The sequence below is a fragment of the Desmodus rotundus genome, chromosome 1 (genome assembly GCF_022682495.2).
Source record: "Desmodus rotundus isolate HL8 chromosome 1, HLdesRot8A.1, whole genome shotgun sequence".
Lineage (NCBI taxonomy): Eukaryota > Metazoa > Chordata > Mammalia > Chiroptera > Phyllostomidae > Desmodus > Desmodus rotundus.
The window spans coordinates 172,328,240-172,351,671 of record NC_071387.1 but is presented as its reverse complement, the minus strand read 5'-3'; the positions used below and the strand labels follow the sequence as shown (position 1 = coordinate 172,351,671).

The 23,432-nt window shown below is 35.8% G+C and overlaps 1 protein-coding gene across 11 annotated transcripts in view; it reads left to right on the top strand.

Moving 5' to 3' along the window:
- The window catches only part of ERBIN (erbb2 interacting protein), a 124,651-nt gene that overhangs the window by 48,060 nt on the left and 53,159 nt on the right, over window positions 1-23,432 (top strand). For 8 of the 11 annotated variants that reach the window (XM_053913168.2, XM_053913156.2, XM_053913164.2 and 5 more), the window contains 3 exons: window positions 2,104-2,151; window positions 8,848-9,045; window positions 12,080-12,197. In XM_053913168.2, the coding sequence (XP_053769143.1) occupies window positions 8,857-9,045; window positions 12,080-12,197 (307 nt within the window). In that variant the 5' untranslated portion in view covers window positions 2,104-2,151; window positions 8,848-8,856. Of the gene's footprint in view, window positions 1-539; window positions 645-2,103; window positions 2,152-3,847; window positions 3,949-8,847; window positions 9,046-12,079; window positions 12,198-23,432 lie in introns of all 11 variants that reach the window. The other 3 variants (XM_053913143.2, XM_053913151.2, XM_053913147.2) reach the window with 2 other exon arrangements.

Genomic DNA, 23,432 nt, shown 5'->3' with positions numbered 1-23,432 from the left:
GAAGATGGTGATTGAGTGTCGATGAAATGATTGACCATGTGTTGATGGTGGTTGAAACTGTTGGTAAAAAGAATCACACCAGCATTTTGGTTTGGATAAAGAATCTTGAATTTTATATATAATCTCTGAAATCAGAATCTCTAGATGTGGTCATCTATACTTCTGAAAAATACCCTAGGTGAATTTTACTCAGCTATTTCCACCATTGCACCTGCATTTCTTTCGTTTTCCTCATCACGAGTAGCTTTTTATTGGTGAGAGATTTTGCTGGTGTAGTCTGATTTGTTGCCTAAATCTCTTTATAAAACTTTATCAATGGTCCCCTTCTCTTAACTAGATTATTTTCATCTGCTTACAAATCCACTGTTGATTCACATTGTACCCTCACTACTGTTTTTCTTCAGTGTCATTTGCAGTTCTAACTCTTTTTGACGTATTTTTATAATAACGTAGGGCTTAATTATCGAACCTCTTCTTTTCTTCTGTCTACACTAATGCTCTTGATGCTTTCATGTTATTTTTATTGCTTTAAATATCAGCTCTAAGCAGACGACTTCCAAATTTGTATCAGCTTTGAAACACTTTCCTACATCTCTGAATACCCATATCCTGCCTACTCAGGATCCCACCAGGACATCTGTCAGGTAATTCACACTAGAGATTCTAAAGACAAACCTCTCATCTCTCTTTTTTCTAACATGCTCCTTCCATAGTCTTATCCATCTCAGTTTTATTGGCAGTTCCATTCCTCACATATGTGGAAGTCTTTTGAATGACAAATTTAGTGGCCATCCTTTGCATGCTACCCACAAAAGTACTGTTTGTGGCATGTACTATATCTAGGATATGCGGGGAAAATTAAACAACTCAGTAGTCTGAGACCATTTAGCATAGGGACAAATAGCCTATTATATTTAGGGTGACTCTGTAAAACTCTGAGACATATTTATTAGTATCACTGAATTTTTAAGAAAGAGATTATGATGTATATACTTTTTATGAATGCTGTTGTTCTAGGTTTCCAGGTTATCTCACCTTGGAATATGTTGATTACAAGTATAGAAAACTTAGCAATGGTTTAAGCAAATAGAAGATTTAGTTTTCTTACAAACCAAGAAATCCAGAATTAGGCAGTTGTTAGCATTGATTCAGCTGATTCTAACAGCAATGCTGTTGGAGATTCCATGGCTGGTTTTGTGTTTCTACTGTCAGCCTTATTTATTGGGTTTCAATCCTTAACGCTTGTTGACTTAGGGTTCTACGATGTTGTTGCAAGTAGACATCACATTTACATGTAGTTCTAGGTATAAAAAGCACATTTTCCTCCTAGAACCATCCCTCATTCCACCTGTAAAGCAGACTTGTGAGTATATGGCATAGATTTTAACTGTTGTCATCCATCTGAGGCTTCTTGGAAAGTTCAAAAGTTGGTAGTTAGTGGGGTCTGTTAACCAGCCTAACAGGAGAAAAAGTCGGGAAATTAGGAACAGAATCTGATAAGCAATTAACAGTTTCTGTCACATAAGACCATAAAAAACTACTAAACTTAAATATAATTGGTAATTATTGTTTATTTGCTTGGAAAAACTCAATCATTTCTCATTAAGTTTAAATAATTAGGATTTTAATGATAGAGGGATATTTGTTATTTGATAGAGTAGGGCTCTCAGTAGTTTACAAATAAGCCCTGGCCAATGTGGCTCAGTTGTTTGGGTGTCCTCCTGCAAACTGAAAGGTTGGTTCAATTCCCAGTGAGGGCGCATGCCTGGGTTGTGGGTTTGGTTCCCAGTCAGGGATCATGCAGGAGGCAACAGACTTATGTTTCTCATGTCAATGTTTCTCTCCCTCTTTCTCCTTTCCTTCCCCTCTCTCTAGAATCAATAAAAGAAAAAAAAATAGTTTACAAATGAATTAAGAATAATCTAATGATTGGTTAAGCTAGCCATATATTTAGAAGTTAGCAAGTTTGTGTATGTCAGCTTACATTGGTGAATTTTTGAGAATTTTATTTATGTTTTGAGGTAAATAAGAAATTGGAAAAGATGTTCCTTAAAGTCATAAAGGTCTAATTTTTTCTTCTTTTTGTTTTTTTGGTTTCCATAGAATGTTGGCTCAATTAAGAAACAGCAGGGAGATAAATTCAGCCAAGTGGTAAGTGGCTTTTTTGTTGGTGGTGTTAGAAAGTGTTTGGATTATTATTATGCCTTTTTTCTTAGATGGTTCCTCTTCATTTGATTAGAAAATTTGTACATCTACCATATTAAGTCTGATTTATGAAGTGGCTCTTACTTATTACAACACTAAAATTCTAATTAGTAGTCTCCATGTCAATCACTTCCTGTTCAGACCAGGCTAGGCATTCCCCTTTGGTTTACTTTCTTGTATTTTTTAAAATTATATTTTATTAATTATGCTACTACAGTTGTCCCAATTTTTCGCCCATTGCCCCCCTTCACCCAGCAACCCCCCCACTCCCTTAGGCAGTCCCTTTCCATTGTTCATGTCCAGGAGTCACGCAGGTAAGTTCTTTGACTACTCCATTTCTTTTATTGTACTTTACAGCCCCGTGGCTACTCTGTGACTACCTATTTGTACTTCTTAATCCCCTCACCTCTGCACTCTTTCCCCTGTACCCCCCTCCCAAAACGCTCTCTATACCCATGATTCTGTCTCTGTTCTTCTTTGCTTAGTTTGATTTTTAGATTCACTTGTTGATAGATATGTATTTATTGCCATTTCATTGTTCATAGTTTTGATTGTCGTCTTTTTCTTAAATTAAGTCTCTTTAACATTACACATAATAATGGTTTGGTCATGGTAGTTTACTTTCTTATAATATTGCGTAAGGGGGATCTCTTCTGGTGGTGGTACTCATTTATTCCTCTCTCATATGGTACATTCCTCCTGCCCTCAATAATCAAGGTTCTCTTGTTTTCATTCAGTAGTTTTTAGTCTGCTAAATTGGGGGTCCATTTTTGTATTGGCTCAACGCTCACCATATTTAATATGAGGTCTAAACTGCCCTCTTCATAGCCTGTGTCTGCAAAAGTTTTCATTTGAGATGTAAATTCTTTTTGTAGCTTCCTAAAATAAGCATGTAATTCCTTTTCTGAATTTTTCCTCTCTTCTCAGTTACATCTGTCTGCAACATAATCTATTCATGATTTGCACTACAGAAAAATGTTGGCGATTGTTTTACCTTCATTAGCCATACTCTCCTCTCTAAAGTGCCTTATATCTCAAGTGCCCTGCACAGAGGATAACATATAAAATAGACTCTTTTAAAAGTCACATATTTTTCATAATAACATTTCATGTCCTTAGGAATTATATTCCCAAATCCATTATGATTTCTGGAAAATGGATTTTTAGGCTATCTCTTTCAAGTTCTTGGATACTATCATATTATATAAATACAAGCACAGTAGTTATAATATGACAAACCATAATAATAGTTGAAAAATCTCACCAGTGTTGTCCCATGGAACTTCATTGATAGAAGTGTTTTGTATCTTCTCTTATCCCATGTAGTAAACATAGCCAGATGTGGCCATCAAGCATTTAAAATATGGTTAGTGCAACTGAGAAAGTAGATTTAAAGTTTTATTTAGTTTACCTTGAACTTTAAAGTTAAAATGCCACATGCATCGAGTAGTTACTACGTTGGATAGAGCAGATGAGAACTCTTGCCCATTGTCCTTAGGTATCTTTAATTCATTATCAGTTGAAGTCTTAGGATTTCTTAAACAAAACATTTTATTTTTTTGCAATCTTTTTTAACTCACAATAAAAGTGCTTATTCTTAAAAAAAAAAATCCTGACCCAAAGATGTGTTTATTGATTTTAGAAAGAGAGGAAGAGAAGAGAGAGAAATATTGATGTCAGAGAGAAACATCGATCAGCCGCTTCCCGTATACACCCCAACTGGAGATCTAACCTACAGTCTGCGTATGTGCCCTGACCAGGAATTGAACCTGCAGCCTTTTGGTGTATGGGATGATTATCGAACTGAGTCACCTGGCCAGGGCACTGCTATGATTATGATTAAACCCCTTTATCTAAACATAGATTTTTAATAAGCATTCAGTAGACTTTTCTGGATATTTATTTGACAAGATTTTTATTATTATTTTCATTCAGGTATAATTGACATTATATTAGTTTCAGGTTTACATCATAATGGTTTGATATTTGTATATATAACAAAATGATCACCACAATAAAGTTAACATATATCATCGTACATAATTATAAAATTTTTTCCTGCAATGAGAACATTTAAGATCTCTTAGCAACTTTCAAATATGCAATACAATATTATTAACTAGTCACCAATCTGTATATTACTTCCCCGTGAGACAAAGATTTTAGATAGACATTTGATGTTTGACCTCATAGTCTAGGGGAAGAAAAAATTTTTCTCAACCCTCTTTGGGTTCCTGGATAGGTTTGAAAATTAAACTGACAAATATTAACAGGAGAAAAGCATGCAGATTTATTTAATAAAAGTTTTATGTGACATGTGAGCCTTCATACAGGAATGAAGGCCCAAAGAAACTGTTAAACATGAGTATTTTGCTAGATTTGATGAAAAGTGGACAGTCATATATAAATAGGATAAGTCACCAGAATTGCAGTCAATGCAGAGGCATAGGTAAACATGGCTCACCTCTTTGCACAACCACATCAAAATTACAACTGTAGAAAAGCCGTCAGAAATTGAATTGAATGAAAGTCTGACAACTATGGAATTAAAGAATCCACATCCATCCAGACTGGAGGGAGGGTGGAGACGTGGAGATACTGAATGGGCTGGTCCCACACCCATGTGTGGCGTATAAAAATTTGGGAGGGACATCTCAGGAGCTAGGGGTTCCAGCCCTACACCAGACCTCCTAGCATAGGGTTCCAGTGCCAGGAAGGTAAATCCCCATAACTTCTGGCTGAAGAAACTAGTGGGAATTGAGTTGGTGGAAGAAATGGCTGGATTTCCAAGAAGTTCCTGTTAAAGAACCCACTCGGGCTCACTCAGGCTCACTGCCTCAGGCTCACTGAGTAAAAGACTGAGCTCCAGTGCTAGGATAGCAGCTTGAAAGGCACTAGTGGCATATGAAGTGTCTGCATTCAGGGCAAGTGCTGGGAGACAGCTTTTTCCTAGATAGATAGATGGAAGAGGCCATTGTTCCTTTTCTGAACCCTCCCCCCACAGAGCCACAGAGTCTGCAGGCCAGCTGCCTTATCTGAGGCAATATCAACCTAGCTAACACTGTTTGCCTCGCCCTGGTGATTCCCTGAGGCTCAGGCCCACCCATGCTGTTAACAGTGGCTTCTCTATATGAATGGCTTGTCTAAGTTCATGCTTCACATCTTCGTAAATCCTTTCAAGCAAGTAACAGCCAGTTTCAGTCAACCTCCATCCCCCATACCTCTGGCTAAGTGGCCTCAGGCCTGTCAGTATCTGCAGGGAGCCTAAATTCACAGCTTGGCTTTGACTGGAAATTTCCAAGCCCAGTATAAGTAGCAGCCACCTGCAGAATGCTCTGTAGATTATGCAGGGTGGCCCAAGGCAAAACAAATGGTAGCTGACCTTGGCATGCACCATCCAGGGAACCCTCCCCACCCAGTAGACAGCCACAGATCACATCAGAACACTACCACCCTAACCCTGCACAGCTGATCCTGTACAGAGGGCAGACATTGGGTGTCCGTGGACACAGCCAGTCCTTGCAGCTAACTGGCCTGGGTAAATCCCTCCCATTGATCTGCCAACAACAATCAAGGCTCAACTACAAGAAGAGGGTGTATTCAACCCACATGTAGGGCATATCTCATGTACCCAGCCTAGGTGAGAGGGAAGTCTGTGCTACTGAACCCTATAGGACACCTACTACATTAGGCCATGCTATCAAAGACATGGAGTCATAGCAGCTCTACCTAATGCATAGAAAGAAACACAGGGAGCTGCCAAAATGAGAAGACAAAGAAACATGGCCCAAATGAAAGAACAGATTAATACTCCTGAAAAACAGCTGAATGAAATGGAGATTATCAGTCTTTCAGATGCAGAGTTCAAAACACCGGTTATAAGGATGCTTAAGGTATTCAGTGAGTACCTACAAGCATAAAAAAGATCCAGGCAGAAATGAAGGATACAGTAACTGAAATACGTAACAATTTACAGGGAAACAACAGTTTAGTGGATGAAGCCGAGAATCAAATCAATGATTTGGAACATAAGGAAGCAAAAAACCAATCATAACAACAAGAAGTAAAAATAATACAAAAAATGAGGATAGCATAAGCAGCCTCTGGGGCAACTTTAAGTGTTCCAACATTTGCCTCATCAGGAGCTAGAAGGACAAGAGAAGAAGCAAGAAATTAGTAGTCTATTTGAAAAAATAATGAAAGAAAACTTATCTAATTGGGTGAAGGAAATAAACACGCTAGTCCAGGAAGCCAAGAGAGTCCCAAACAAGATGGATGCAAAGAGGCACACTCCAAGACACATCATAATTAAAATGCCAAAGGTTAAAGATAAAAAGAGAATCTTAATAGCATCAAGAGAAAAGCAGGTGTCTATCTACAGGGGAGTTCCCTTAAGACTATCAGATGATTTCTCAAAAGAAACTGCAGGCTAGAAGGTATTGGCAAAAATTTATTCAAAGTTATGAAAAGCAGCGACATGTAGCCAAGAATGCTCTACCCAGCACCTTGATTCATTTAGAATCAAGGGGCAGAGAAAAACAATAACAAACTTCCCAGACAATAAAAAACTAAAGGAGTTCATCATCATCAACCCATTATTATATGAAATGTTAAAGGGAGTTATTTAACAAGATCAAAACTATGAACATTAAAATGGCAATAAATATATAACTATCAAGAGTTGAATCTAAAAACAAACTAAGCATTCAAGAAAGAGACAGAATTATGGATACAGAGAGCGTTTTGATGGTTGCCAGATGGAAGCAGGGTTTGGGGGAAATGGGTGAAGATGTGAGGGGATTAAGAGGTGCAAATAGGTAGTTACAGGATAGCCATTGGGCTGTAAAGTACAGTGTTGGTAATGGAATATCCAAAGATCTTATACACATGACCCAAGGACTTGAACAATGGTAGTAGGATTGTTTGAAGAAGTGCGGGGTGCTGGGTAGAGGCAGTCAAAGGGGAAAAAATTGGGACAAATGTAGTACTGTAATTGATAAAACCAGGGGAATGTAGCAAGTCCAGTTTGTTAGGATTCTTCTCCTTTGTCTTCAGAGATAAGGCTGTTTTTTTCCTCTGAGTACAGAAGGGTGCCTTTCACCTGAAGAATTATGCCCTCTTCAGGGGAGAATGGTAGGGCAAGGTCATATCTGCCTTGCTATTTCTGCTGTTTTCTCAAATTCCTTCATTTGAAGTAGTCAAGGTGCCATATTTGAATGTACTATGTCCTGAACCCCTGAGTAGTTCACTTGTAAATCCTAAAGAAATATGTAGTAAAGACCTATTGTATTTGAATCATTTTGAGCACCAGAGTTCAAGTATATCTTTATATATTGAGAAGCAACATAGTGTAGTAAGAGCACAGAATAAATTTGAAAAATAGGGATAATAGTGCATTTCTTAAAAAGGCGGATGAGAATGAAATGAGAATAATACATGTAGTTTATCTAAAGAACTTAGCACATTGCACGGCACTTGGTAATTGAGTAAGAGTAATCAGATCTTTAACAAAATTCCTGGGTAAGTACTTATCCTATTGTTGATAAATACTTTTTGAATACCATATAATTTGAATCAGAAGAGTGAGAAGCAGTGCCTTGCAGAGCCCTATTGGAAACTGAGGCAAAAGAAAAAAATCAGTAATACTAATCCTATTTTTATTTAAAAATTAACCATTTTCATAAATGGATTGTTTTAGATTTTTAAAAAATTCATTGCATTGTAAATATTAAATGTGATTAGATTTTTTTTTTGTAGTGCCTCCTTACATTTTGTGCTAGAGCCATTTGCCTTTCTGTCTTCTACCTAGTCCTGTGCCTGGTTAGAAGTAATCTAATAGTCTATCAAGAATTTATTACTTTACAAAGTTTTGATAACACTAACAAGCAGTTATTTATTGAAGTGGGCTTTTCTTGGCTAATATAATCTTAGCCCAGTTAGAATTAACCTGTATACGTACATTGTGTTCTTAATAAAATCAGCCTTGAGAATTTTCACTAGCTCAGAATTGAACCTTTCCCCTGGTTAGTTTGAAATAAGGAAGTCTGTACATTACTGAAGCAAGTTTTATTCTCTAGTGTATAACCTTTAACGACTGGAAGACATATAAGGTTCTTTAGAAAATTAAAAGACTACTACTTTGTTGAAACAAAATACAATTGACAGAAATTGGAGTTTTGATGTGAAAGAGTTGTAGAAAAGTTAAAGGGTGATTGATTCTGATATCTGGTGAGGAATACCTGAAAATATCTTTGCATTCTCATTTCTCACTCAAAACTGCAAGTAGTCAGGTTCTTAATTAAGAAACAGCTCTAAGTCAAAAATTAAAGAAATATCTTTGTTGTATTAGTAGTTATTTTGTTGAGGATGATTAAAACTCATAAAGTATGGTTCTTCTAGAAGCATATAAATGATTATTTAATGGGTCATTTTGTAAAGTACAGAAGTGCTTGAGTTCAATTTGAAATTCAGTGTATATAAATTGTATAGTACGGCAATGTTAAGTGCATTTCATTGAGTGTAGGAGTGGAGGTATTTGTGATATATAAAGTGTGATAAATGAATTGGAATAATTTGTTTTGAAAAGTTATTAGTTATAACATGTATGTTTTAACTAGGTTTATTTTTATTTGAATATTGCAGTGTCTAAAAATGACTACAAAACGAAGTTTGTTTGTGCGGTTGGTACCCTGTCGATGCCTGCGAGGGGAGGAGGAGACTGTTACTACTCTTGATTATTCTCATTGCAGTTTGGAACAGGTTCCCAAAGAGATTTTTACTTTTGAAAAAACTTTGGAGGAGCTCTATTTGGATGCTAATCAGATTGAAGAGCTTCCAAAGGTATGTTAATATGGTCGTTCAAGAATTCTTTTTGGTTATTTTTATGCCTAGAATATGATATTCCTAATGTTGCCATAATGCTGCTGATATATATGTATGCGCTGTTTCCCTTTTTTTTGGTTTAATTTTATCTTAAGGAATGCAGCAAAATTCACATATTTTTCAAATCAAATTTTTAGCCTCTATCTCTTCATGCTAATTGGTTGAATACTTGTGGAAATACAGTCAAACCTCAATTCCCCCATCTTGAACAGTTTGACTCCCCACCAAGTTGTTCACAGAAAAAAAATGTCTTGGTTGTCAAACAAAACTTTGGTTCTTGACCCAACAACTCTTTTATGCTGATACCTGTATGATCAATCTCAGGTCTCTCTGGCAACAAGGGAGAGAATGCACCGGTATGAGTACGATTCTGTTTTTGAACAAATCACTTCTCAAACCTTTTTTTGGAACAAACTAAGTTTGAGAACTGAGGTTCTACTATAACTCAAAAGTTTTGTATTTAATTCCAGTGTTGTTGTAGCCACTAAGGTACATAATAAGACAATGCAACATCTGCAGGCAATAGACATAATTAGACAAAAAATTGAAATTAGTTTTCTTTTTGCCCTAGCTGGGTAGTTCAGTTGGGTTGGAGCAGCATCCCCAATAAATTGAGGTTGCAGGTTTAATCCTTGGTCAGGGCACATATGAGAATCAACCAATAAATGCATATATAAGTGGAGCAACAAATTGATATTTCTCTCTTCTGCCCTTCCTTCCTCTCTCTAAAATCAGTTCAAACAAAAAAAAGATAGTTTTTTCTAATTTCAAAATACATTAAAAAAAATCATCACATTATAATTTGGTTGTTAAACACCTTTTTTGAGGTAGTATTCTGCTTACTCCATTTTGTTTGGAAAGGTTTACGAGGTCTAAATATTTCTGAAACATAGTAACAACTAGAAGGAGCAAGTTGGTTTGTGGCCTTGCAACATCTCATATTACCAATTTATTAGCTAAAATTTTTCAGTGAGTACTTTTTTCCCTTAAATCTTAATCCCTCTGTATTCTCTCTCTATTCAATTTCTTGTTTTTATTTTTTAATGGAAAAGCTGCAATAGCCTTAATTTAATTGTTAGAATCATTTATTGCCCAAACAGTGATTTTCAAACTGTGCCTGGACACATGGGTGGCTTAAAAATCAATTTAGTATGTGTGCATTTCCAAGTAACAGACCCTGATTTGGACTGGCAAATCTAGAACGTAAAAATATAGCATACCCAGTTAAACAATTTTCAGATAAATAATAATTTTTCAATATAAGTGTGTCTTATGCAATATATAGGACATAGGTTTACTTAAACATTATTCCTTATCTGAAATCCAAATTTAATCAGGCATCCTGTATTTTATCTGACAACCCTATCTTTAATGGAATAGAAAATAGAGTGTGTTGCATGTACCCATTATTATATGAATATTTGTTTCAGATTTGTGTGTGTGTGTACCTACTGGATGGCAGTGTTTTGAAAAAGGCTTTTTTTGGTGGCCAGTAGTGAAAACATTTTAAAATCCAGTGCCATCCCAGGTTATCTTATAAAGAAATCTGTATATGGATACGGATAAAATATTAAAGGTTGTGGTTTGCATGTTTATGAATTACTTCCCTAGGTTGTGATAAGGTGCTTCATAATGTACTTTTTCCTTTTATGTTGTGAAGCAAATAATTTATCTTTCATAGCTAGTTCTGGAGAATGTGGAAGAAGACTAAGTAAGATTAGTCCCTTTTACTAATCAACACCAGTAGGGCCTCAGTCAGGGGATTGTTGGAAAGAGAGGCTTGCTATGATAGTGCAAATAACTGAATCATTTACACCTAAAAATTTTCCACTTTTGGAAGTATGTTCTTAAATAGCATCCATTATTCATTATGCCATTCTGACAACTGTTTTTTCTTGTTGTTTAGTTCTAAAGACTTTTACTTTTTTATAACAGTTTCACGGTTACAACAATATCAAGAGGAAGGTAGAAAGATTTCTCATTTACCTACTCTGTCCCCACACATGCATGCCCTGGAGCATTTTATCCGTATCTCCCACCAAAATGGTGCATATGTTAACAGCTGAGGAACCTGTCTTGAAAATCGTAATCACCCAAAGTTGATAGTTTATATTAGGCTTTACTTTTGATACTGTACATTCTGTGGGTTTGGACAAATGTATAATGAATGATGCGTATCCATTATTATGGAGTCAAACAAGCTTATTTGCACTACCCTAAAAATCCTCTGTGCTCTATACAGGTATCTTGGTATGAAACTTAGAAGTGGCCCATTTACCTACTACTTTTGGTAAATATATTTTAAGGTCACATTTAGTTATTGTAATTTTAGCAAAACAAAATATTTGCTTCCATTTTTATGTTGTTCTTCCATATCAGAATTCTTTGAGTAATTTTATTTATTATTTTTAAATTTTTAATTGATTTTTAGAGAGGGAGCAAGGGAAGGAGTGTTAGAGAGAGGAGAAAAACATCAATTTGTTGTTCCACTTATGCATTCATTGGTTGCTTCTTGTATGTGCCCTGACTGGGGATTGAACATGCAACCTTGGTGTATTAGGAAGCTCAAACCAACTTAGCTACCCAGCCAAGGCTATTCTGAGTAATTTTAGCTCAATTGTACTTACTTAAATTTAATTTATGAAAATTTTTATTTTGGAAATAAGGGTGCTTGAAATACAAGCTCCAAACTTTACAGTATTTAACAACCACCTATTTTTTAATACCTCATCAGAGAATACAACTATATACTTATTCTCACTAAGTGCATTTTGCTTAGAGTAGAAGTTTGAGGATGGTAAATCATTCTGAGCAGTTTGATTGAGTTCAAATTCATAAAAGCATAAAACAATAAGAACTCTTCCCTGGTATTTGTGTAGGTATAACTCATTCTCTTTTAAATAATAGTATTTATTTATATAAAGGTTAATAAATGAAATATTTCAGGAAACTTAAGAAACAATCATGGGTCTTTCTTCCCTTGTTTCAATAGCAACTTTTTAACTGTCAATCTCTACACAAACTGAGTTTGCCAGACAATGATTTAACAACACTACCAGCATCTATTGCAAATCTCATTAATCTCAGGGAACTGGATGTCAGCAAGAATGGTAAGATGTTCTACTCCCCCTCACCCCCCCCCAGGTTTTGTACTTGGGAACATGTTATATTATTAAGATTTCTGTTGTGTTTTAACTAAAAAGTCAGATTATAATGTATTGTCATATTAGCTTCCCTATATGTAAAATTTATGTATAAGTTATCTCTATTAGCAAGGTAGAAATTAGTGTAAAAGAATTAAAATGACCTTTTAGTTAAAAAGCTGTGATGTGTGCATGTACATATTCATATATCCTTAAATTTATGTATTTATATTTTTGCCCTGTTGATTGTAATGGTGAGAAACTAGCAACAACTGTAATGTCCATTGTTGATTACACAGTTTGATATATCACTACTGTAGCTCCATCAATACTAACATGAAATATTTACAGTGTACCTAAAGGGAAAAAATTGTGGAACATTATAAGTGAATTGAACATGAATAAATTATTTAATTTATTGAGAGACCACTCTGTACCAAGTGCTTTATTGGGAGCTAGAAATATAGTTAATGATGAGATATAAGAATGATAAGACCACTGTTTTCCTGGGATGTGTAGTCTTTGTTTAGTTTGATATACATTGAAGTAAGTGAAAGATATATTTCAAAATGTTCACTGCTTACCTTGGGGTGAGAGAGAAGTAGACACTTGAAAGTTTTAGAATGAGCATATGGGAAAATAACGAGGATAAATTTTAAATGCTCTGCTCAAAGATAAGACTTCAATGAGTACTCAATTCTCAATCATATTTAATAATTCTTCATGACAATTAGAGAAAATCTTTATAAACAAGCCTCAAAAAATTAGTGCAGTAGTGCTAAGGAAATACCTGGTAATGACATATCATAGTCATTGGTTCTAAAGCTACTTTTCGTCTTCATGATGTGAGCATCCAGCAGTAATCCTAGTATGTCAGTTTTCCTACATTTCAAGACTTGTTATGAAAACCACTTGAGGAAAGATTAAGAGAATCATCCTGTCTTCAAAATGAACAGTTTACTTTGGCAAATGAAATAACTACTGTGTCTGCCCATCTCCATAAAAAAACAAAAGTTCCTTTAAAATAAAATTATAAATTTATTGAATGCCTTCATTTACTGAATCCTAATATCTTAGTTGTGGGCAAGCCACATCAAACAATTAAATTGTATACTTTGTAGGAAAATGATTAAATTAACACTGAAGTTTTAAGAAATAAATCCTCTTTAAGGAGGATTTATATATGTGTATATAATGTATTTATATTCACTATAGGTTCAGTTTAGTCTTATAGTAATTAATGCCCTAGTGAGTTTCAGTTGTCAATAGCAAATACATTTTAGGTTTAAAGGTAGTTTGGTTGGCCTTTGAACAGTGCAGGGCTTGTGGGGCTTAGGGGTCTTAACCAATCTTACTGTTGTGTATAACTTTATTTCGCCCTCTGTATTTGGGGATTCTAAGCTGCAGATTGAAAATACCTATATTTAACCTTTTTAAAATGAGTCATTTAACTTTGCAGTTAAAAATGTTCTGTTATATATTGTGTTTTAAATAAAATGTTTTTAATTTAATTATTATTTGATTGAATTCATTTATATTTTTTTCCAATTTACTTTTGTATATAAAATAAAATACTGTTCAGCACTAAAAATGAATGAAATCTTGCCCTTTACAACAATATGGATGGGCCTAGAGGTTATTTTGCTCAGTGAAATAAGACAGAGAAAGACATGTCATATGATTTCACTTACATGTGGAATCTAAAAAATCAAAACAAACAGATGCATGGATAATAGAGAAAAGCTGATGGTTGCTAAATGGGAGGGGGGGGATTGCAGGGTGGGAATAAAAAAATAAGAGGGCTCAGAGGATCCTGATTAAAATTTGGTCAAGGAGAGCCTCTTTGTCACCAGCCATCTGGAGCAGAGTGGCATTAGTTGATTCTGGAGAGATAAGCAGGAAAAATATAAAATAAAACAAAAATGAAGTTAGCTATTTGTACTTGAAATTGCCTCTGTTCCCTGTAAAACCATTAGGAAGCAGGTTCCTAGGATAGCTATAAAGGGGAGCTGAAATATACTGTATACTTGTGAACAATGGGAGAAAACTATATTATGGACTCATTTTTATTTCCATCCAAGCAAATATTCACCAAATAATACTTATGTGTGTCTACTCCATGCATTTAAGTGAATGATTATCAATCAGGCACTAGGAGCATCCATTGTACACAAATTAATAAAAAACTCTACCCACCTTGCAAGAAAATGACAGTCTTATTGTGGAGCCCCTTAGTAATCATTAGCTCTTTAGCATGATTAGTTGGTAAGTGAAACAAGGAAATTAGAGTAATATACTCTTGGAGTGGTAGACACAGAATACAACATACAGATGATGTATTACAGAATTGTACCCCAAAAAACTGTATATATATTTTTTAAAACCCTCACTCAAGGATATCTTTATTGATTTTTAGAGAGAGGGTAAGGGGAAAAGAGAAATGGAAGGGGATGGAGAGAGAAAGGGAGAGAGAGAAACATAGGTGTGAGAGAGAAAAATCTATCGGTTGCCTCCTGTAAAGACCCCACCAGGGATCAAACCTGCAACCTAAGTATGTGGGTGCACTGAGTAGGGATCAAACCCACAACCTTTTGTTGTGTGGGATGTCAGCTGAGCCACCTGGCCAGGGCCCGAAACATATGTAATCTTATTAACCAATGTCACTCTAATAAATTCAATTAAAAGGGGTTTTTTTTAACAAAATTAAAAATAAATAAAGACCTAGGTAAGATTTAAACTGGGGAGGGGGAGAATAACATAAAATAAATGGTAGCACAGAACATTCTAGGACTAGCAGTGTCAAGAAAGGTCTAAATTAAGCATAAGGAGGAATTATTAGATCAGAATGTCACTTTCCTGCACCAGTGTTTTCCCAGCTTCTAGAATACTGGGGTAATAGTAGGCGGTCAACAAATAATTGCTAAATGGAAAAATGCTAAACATAAGGAGGAGCCCTACATAAAATCAGTGAGGGATGCAATAGTATAGACTGATATAAATAATAAACCACCACATAACAAATGCTACTGTATACCAAGTATTATTATAGTAAAAAGAAAAAGATTAGTAAATGGAAGTATTATTTATCAAATTTTGAAGTAATTTACATTTTTAGTATTCAGATGACCACCAATTTAGAGATGGATGGGAGTTGATCCATCTCTATCTACAAGGGGGGGACGGACCCAAAAAGAACCCAGAATTATCTTCTGGAGGCGGGCCCCTTGTAGCACAGGCTTCCCCCACTAGGTGAGTGTTCTAGGAACACATCTGTATCAGTACACCAATTGGTGCTGTGTTGAGAGGTTGCAGAGAAATTTTTTAAAGACTCTTTCAACACATTTGCCCATTTCATGATGTGTGATGTGAGTGCACTTACCACACCACCCTGAGTGTTCAGCAGTTTTGACCAAAACCGGCATGACTCCTGTGCTCCACCATCCCTACTCATCCAGTCTCACCACAGCAAGGTTTTTTATTTCCTTGGATGAAAAAAAGTCCTCAAAGGGAAAGGTTTCGCCGGTGTGAAAGAGGTGAAACAAAAAACTATAGAAACACTAAAAGGCATCAAAATTGATGGCTTCAAAAACCCTTTTCAGTGGTGGAAAAGAACATTTTGACAGGTGTATTACATCAAATGCTACTTTAAAGGTCACTGAAGTTTAAACATATAAGAATAAATACACAATTTTATAAATCTGTTTTTTGGGGGTCCCCCCTCATATGCTAGGAATTGAAGTCACAGTAAATATGTTGCTAGTAATTTTTTAAACCAGAAAACTGATGAGTATTTCAAAACTACTTGCTTAGGGTGCAGTTATTAGTATGTGTCTGAAAGCTGGTGATAATTTAGAATGACTAATTTCAGAAATACTGATTGGTTACTTCTTTTAAACCACATTCTATGATGTAAAGAACTTTATAATTTGAAAAATACGAAGCATACATTTGTATTTGTGGGAGATGATACAGCATTACGTTCCATTAAATGTTAAAATTATAGAAGTCTAGTATAGAAATCTTGAAATTATTCTTTCCCTATATAAAATTTTTGATCAATAGAATATACTTAGTCTTAGTCTTCAGTCTTATTTTCCTTAGACTGTATTATGTACTAAAAATATTATAGCTCTTGGAATAATCTTTTATAGAGAGTATTTCAAGATAATTTACAGACTTTAATCAAAGCCAAAGAAATGAAATATTTAAGTTTTAAAATGAAGTGGGGAGCTAGGGAAATCAGTGTAGAATATCCTTCCCCTACCCTCCCTCTAAGTGTGGAATGTCTTATATTTTAAAAAGTGTATGAGAAGAATTATGCACCATATCCAAATGGGACCCATTCCAGGCATTTAAGGCTGGTTCAGTATTTGAAAATTAACCGGGGTAATCCACCACTTCAGTAGGCATATAACTAACTCAATAATTCTATTCCTTGACGTTTACTCAAGAGAAATGAAATACATATCTACGCAGTGATTTTTTAAAAAAACAAACATGTTCTTAGCAAATTTTTCATAATCTAAACTCTTTCCTTTTTTCCTTTTTCCTCCTTGTCTCCTCATCTGCCCTGAAAGCACTATTGCCACCAGGTTTCCCTTACGCCTGCAGCCACTCCCATAGAAAATAGAGCCAATTTAGCAAAGGGCTGTTATTTTAATGTACTAAGAGAGTTATTTTAATGTACCCTCAATTATCACTTGAGACAAATTGTCACTTGAAGGACTGATAAGAATTCAACTCCTAAAGAACAAGAGTCAGTAACCTTAAATATTTTGCATGTAAATGAATGAGAGAAAAGAAGGAAGAAAATAAGTGTAAAATTATGGATGTTATTATTGGTAGGTAAGTCACATTAACAAGTATTTGTTGTACCAAGGTACAATATACAATACTAGATTGTGTTACTTAGAATAGGAAGCAAGCAGACACCAAGAAGTAATTCATTGTATAAATGCCCTAAAATGTACAATTCGGGTATTTTTTTAATTCCAGTGTAAAAGGAATGCTTTGTAGAGCATGGCTTCAATTTTGAGACTTGTAATAGCGTTATCAGGTTTTTACTTTACCACTAAGAAAATTTTTCGTTCCTCATACCCTCTGAAAGGAACATTTCTCATATCCATCATTTTTTAAAAAATGACTTTCCCTCAAAGGAAATAGAATGAGTGTTATAGAGCCACTAAATTTTAATACTTAGATGAAATAAAAAATAAATTCCCAAAGTAACTGAAGATGTAGAAAACTAAAAAGACCAATGACTACAACAGTAAATCAAATTATAGTGAGAAAAATATGAGGCTTAGCTTTAGGAACAAGTTTGACTGAATTTTCATGGAATGGGATATCTGTAATTTATAAAACTATTTTAGAGATAAGAGAAAGGGGGGAAAATGTGCAACTCAGTTTATAAGAGTGATAAACTTAATTTTTTTAATTGTATTTTATTGATTATGCTATTAGAGTTGTCTTGATTTTTTCCCCCTTTGCCCTCCTCCACCCAGAACTCTCTGCTCCCTCAGGCAATTCCCGCACCATTGTTCATGTCCATGGGTCATGTGTGTAAGTTCTTTGACTACTCCATTTCCTATACTCCATTTACAGCCCTGTGGCTATTCTGTAACTACCTATTTGTACTTCTTAATCTCCTCACCTTTTAGCCCATTACCCTAACACCCCCACCCCCCCAATCAAAATGTTCTCTGTATCCATAATGCTGTCTCAGTTATACTTGTTTACTTAGTTTGGTTTTTAGGTTCAATTTTTGTTAGGTACTTTTTTGCCATTTTATTGTTTATAGTTTTGAGCATCTCCTTTTTCTTCAATAAGTCCCTTTAACATTTCATATAAAAATGGTTTGGTGGTGATCTCCTTTAGTATTTTCCTTGTCTGGGAAACTCTTTATCTGCCCTTTGTTTCTAAATGGTAGCTTTGCTGGGTAGAGCAATCTTGTCTGTAGGTCCCTGCTTTTCATGATTTTGAGTATTTCTTGCCAATCCCTTCTAGCCTGCAAAATTTCTTTTGAGAACTCAGCTGAAAGTTTTATGGGAATTTCCCTGTATATAACTAACTGCTTCTCTCCTGCTGCTTTTAAGATTCTTTTTGTCTTTAGCCTTTGGCATTTTAATTATGATGTGTCTTGGAGTAGGCCCCTTTGCATCCATCTTGTTTGGGACTCTCTGTACTTCTGAACTTGCGTGTCTATTTCCTTCACCAAATTAGGGAAGTTTTCTTTCATTATTTTTTCAAACAGATTTCCAATTTCTTGCTCTTTATCTTCTCCTGGCATCCCTATAAGGTGAATGTTGGACCTCTTGAAATTGTCCGAGACACTGCTTATACTATCCTCATTTTTTTGGATTCTATTTTTCTTGTACTGATTGGTTGGTTTTTGGTTCCTTATGTTCCAAATCATTGATTTGATTCTCGGCTTCATCAACTCTGCTGTTGTTTCCTATAAATTGTTCTTTATTTCAATGAATGTATCCTTCATTTCTGACTGGATCTTTTCTATGCTGTTGAGATCCTCATTAGGTTTCTTGAGCATCCTTATAACCAGTGTTTACAACTCTGTATCTGATAGATTGCTAATCTCCATTTTGTTTAGCTCTTTTTCTGGCATTTTGATCTGTTCTTTCATTCGGGCCATGTTTCTTTCTCTCCTCATTTTAGCAGCCTCCCTGTGTTTGTTTCTATGTATTAGGTAGAGCTGCTTTGACTCCATGTTTTGGTAGTATGGACTAATGTAGTAGGTGTCCTGTAGGGACACCTATCACCCCTCCCCTATCACCGCAGCTGGGTACTCGAGGTGTGCTCTTTGTGTAGGCCGAGTACACCCTCCTCTTGTAATTGAGCCTTGGTTGCTGTTGGCAGATCAGTGGGAGGGATTTATCCAGACCACCTGCAAGGGCTGCAAGGCCTGGCTGTGACCACTGACCAACAACCTCGGCCTTCTGTGGAGGATCAGCTATGCATGGGCACAGTGGTGGTGCTTTTGTGGTCTGTAACTGTCCAGTGAGTGTGCTGGCCATGGGGCTTCCAGGTAGTGCAGGCCAAGGTCAGCCAACACCTGTGTTTTGCCTTGGGCCACCCTGTCTGAGCTATAAAGCAATCTGAGATGGATGCTATATGTGCTGGGCAGTGAGATTCCCAGGCAAAACCAAACTGTGAATCTAGCTGCTGCTGCCAGTGCTGGGCCTGAGGCTCACTGAGGCCAGCTGTTGCTTGTTGGAGAGGATTTAGGAAGTTCTGCAGCATGAGCCAAGACCAGCCATTCATTTGGAAAAGCAGCTTAGGTGGGGCCATAAATTGTTTGGAGAGGAACTCTGGGGATCTCCAAGGCAGGTCAAACAGTGTTAGCCAGGTTGATGCAGTCTCAGATATGGCTTCAGCTTGCTGGTTCTGTGGTAGCAGGGGGTTTAGAAAAAGGGACAGTGGCCTCTGCTCACCTTGATGCCAGGCACTTCTCTCACTATGCCACTTGTGCCTTTCAAGGTGCTACCCTGGTACTGGAGCTCAGAGGGAGTGAGTCTGAGTAGGTGAGTCTGTGTGTGTGTTCTTTAATAGGAACTACTTGGGGTTCCAGAATTTTCTTCCACTGACTCAATCCCTGCTGATTTTTGTAGCCAGAAGTTGTGGTGACTTATGTTTCTGGCACTGGAACTCTGGGCCGGGGCTGGGGTTGGTGTGGGGCTGGGACTCCTTGCTCCTGAAATATCCCTCCCAAATTTTTATCCCCCTCATCTGGGTGAGGGACCAGCCCATTCTGTGTCTGCACACCTCTTACCATTGTGGATGGATGTGGTTTCTTTAATTCCATAGTTATCAGACTACTATCAACTCAATTTCTGATGGTTCTGAGTGATGGTGGTTCTTATATTTAGTTGTAATTTTGGTGTGGTTGTACAAGAATGTGAGCCATGTCTGCCTACAGTGCCTTCTTTACTGGAAGTCTTGCCAAGAGTGATAAACTTTAATAATAAAACTAAGTAGAGACTGTTTAAAGTGAATTTTGGGGAATCCTTCTGGGATGCCATAAATGGTCCTGCAGTAGATCTCACCTCTTGTCAGGGTAGCCCAGGCACTGCAGGTGTGTTCTCTCATGACAATGCAGGGAACCTGAGAACAGTGGGAATTAGGCAGGGCCTGTTTTGAACACTTGATTTCATCAACTCTACTAAAGTTTCATTGGCTACAGCAGAACATATGGTTGCACTCAGATTTAGATTAAGGAAATTATATTTCACATTTTAAAAAACTTTTCTGTTGAATTTAATGGGGTTACATTGGTTACTAAAATTGTATTGATGTCATGTGTAATATTTCACATTTTGATGGACGAGGCTGGCTGGAACATCAAATTGCAGAGAGTTGAATAGGGAGTGAGGCCATTAATGTAATCAATCTATCGCACATACGTAGAAAATGACAGAAACTGTGCAGTATGACTGATACAGAGGTAAAGCTTACAAGTGTGACAGAAAGGGCTGTCCAGCAACATAACAGCGCGAGAATTTGGAATATGACAGAGGTACCTCTACAAATCAATGGAATAAGGAAAACAAAGATTTTATAAATTTTGGCACAATGTATTTACATGGGAAATTGTAAAAATAGAGACTTTACAGTATATACTAAAATAAATTGCAAATGCATTAAGGGCAATAATATAAAACAAAATTACAATTAGATGGTAGAGGACTTCAGAGTTAGAAAAGATTTTTTATTTAACATAAAATCCCATCAGTAAAGGATGAAATTTTCACATGACAAAATATATAAATATAAATAATGGATTACAGTCTGTGGGAAAACATTTGATATTCTTGTACTTCTAAAGAATGCTTGCAGGTAATTAAAGATAGTTAATGGAAACTACAGTGAACAGGGAGTTCAAAGTAAAAGAAATGAAAATGATCAGTAAACACAAAATGTATTCAAGTATCACTAGAAAAGTATCAGGGAAATATCTAGTTGTAATTTATATTTGTTTCTCATGAGGTTCAATCCCTTATATTAGCAAGAAGTGAACACAATGCCAGATGTCAACAAAAATATGTATAAATAGATGTTGTATGAAAATCGATATTGCTACTGTGGAGAAAAATTTGGAACTATTTAGTGGCGATAGCTGTATGCCATGTCCTGTTCTTGTCATGAACAAGAAAGGCAGATGTTGTCCCCTCAATGATCATGGGTAGTTAGCAGTGACTGGTAAACTTCAAAATATAGGTAAATATACATCGGCTTGTGTGACATTGTCCCACAGAGCACTGGATTTTGTTCACATTCTAAAATTTTGTCCCCTGCTCCTATGTTTCAGATGGGCTGGTTTCTCTTGCCATGTCTTCTGGCTTTCTGAACTTTTCTCCTACAGTGTCTAATTTATTTTAATGCTATCCTGTGGACTTCTTATTCAGATGTTGTATTTTTCATTTGTAAAGTTTCCATTTTTTATATTTAACCTTTTATTCTTATTTTGTTCACTTTTTCCTTTTAAGAATAATCACTATTTTTTTAGGTTTTTAAACTTTTATTAAATTTATTGGGGTCACAGTGATTAATACAATAAGATTATATAGGTTTGAAGTGTACATTTCTGTGATACATGATCTGTCCATTGCATTGTGTGCCCACCACCCAAAGTCAAATTATATTCTATCACCATATATATGACGCCCTTTATCCCTTACCACCCCTTTACCTTCCTTCCTTCTGGAAACCACCATACTATTGTCTATGTCTGTCTGTGAGTTTTTGTTTTTCTTGTTTGTTCACATGATGCTTTCATTTTCATACCCCACATATGAGTAAAATCATATGGTTCTTAACTTTTTCTGCCTGACTTATTTCACTTGACATCATATTCTCAGATTCCATCTATGTTGTCACAAATGGCAACATTTCATCTTTTCTTATGGCTGACTAGTATTCCATTGTATATATGTGCCACATCTTCCTTAGCCAATCATCTGTTGAAGAACACATTGGTTGTTTCCATGTCTTGGCCACTGTGAATAATGCTGCAGTGAACCTAAAATAGCTGCATACAGTAGCTATTTTAAAGTCCTTTTCTGTTAATCTTATCTGTTCTTAGTGACTGAACAGTGGTTGTCTTTTATAATGGAATATTTCAAGCATTTACAAAAGTAGAGAGAATCATGTAATAAACCTGATGTGTATATATCAACCAGCTGCAACATTTATCAACAGATTGTAATTTCATCTATACCTCCAACTTTGCTATTATTTTCTGATTATTTTAAAGCAAATCACAGACCTTTCATACAAATATTTCAAGATGAAAACTCTACTATTAATCACACTTAAGAAAGAGCAACAGCTAACAATAATTAGTTTGTATCATTAGATGTCCATCAATATTTGTATTTCCTGATTTTAAGATTTAGATGAACTTCATAAGTAACAGCAAAAGTAAAACTTACTAAAACTGAAATTGAAAAAATGAATTACCTCAAAACAGAGAAATTGAATTTGTAATAACAACAACAATAGTAAAACCTTTTAAGGAATCATTGAACCCAGATTTTTTTAATTGAAGTGTTTATTGAGATAATTATAGATTCACAAGCAGCTTTAAGGAACATTACAGAGTGGTCCTGTGTTCTTCTTACCTAGTTTCTCCCACTGGTAACATTTTGCAATATTATTGAACAACGTAGGATATTGACATTGATACAGTGTCTCAGTCTTACTCAGATTTCCCTAGTGTAAGTGTGTAGTAGGAGGAAGAGGAGGAGGAGGTTTGGATATTTACAGCAGCCAGTCCCTTGGATCTCCTTTTATCTGGTTCCTTCTTTAGTTCCTTTTGTTTTTTGACCTTGTCAGTTTTGAAGATTACTGGCCAGTTAGAGTTTCCCTTATTTGGATTTGTTTGATGTCTGCTTATGATTAAATTCAGGTTGTCTGTTTTCAGCAAGGGTACGCTAGTGACGTTTCATACCTTTTTGATGTGTCTCAGATTAGGTGCCTCCTGATGATGTTAACTGGTGATGCTAACTTTGAAGCAATTTAAGGTGGTGCCTGTGAGATTTCTTTACTGTAGAGTTACTTTTATTCCTTTTATAATATTTTCTGGTGAGAAACTTTGAGACTATACTAATAATCTGTTTCTCAACATACCTTTTCCAACTCATTTTAGCATCCATTGATAAGTTTTGACTGAACAGTTATTAGTGTATT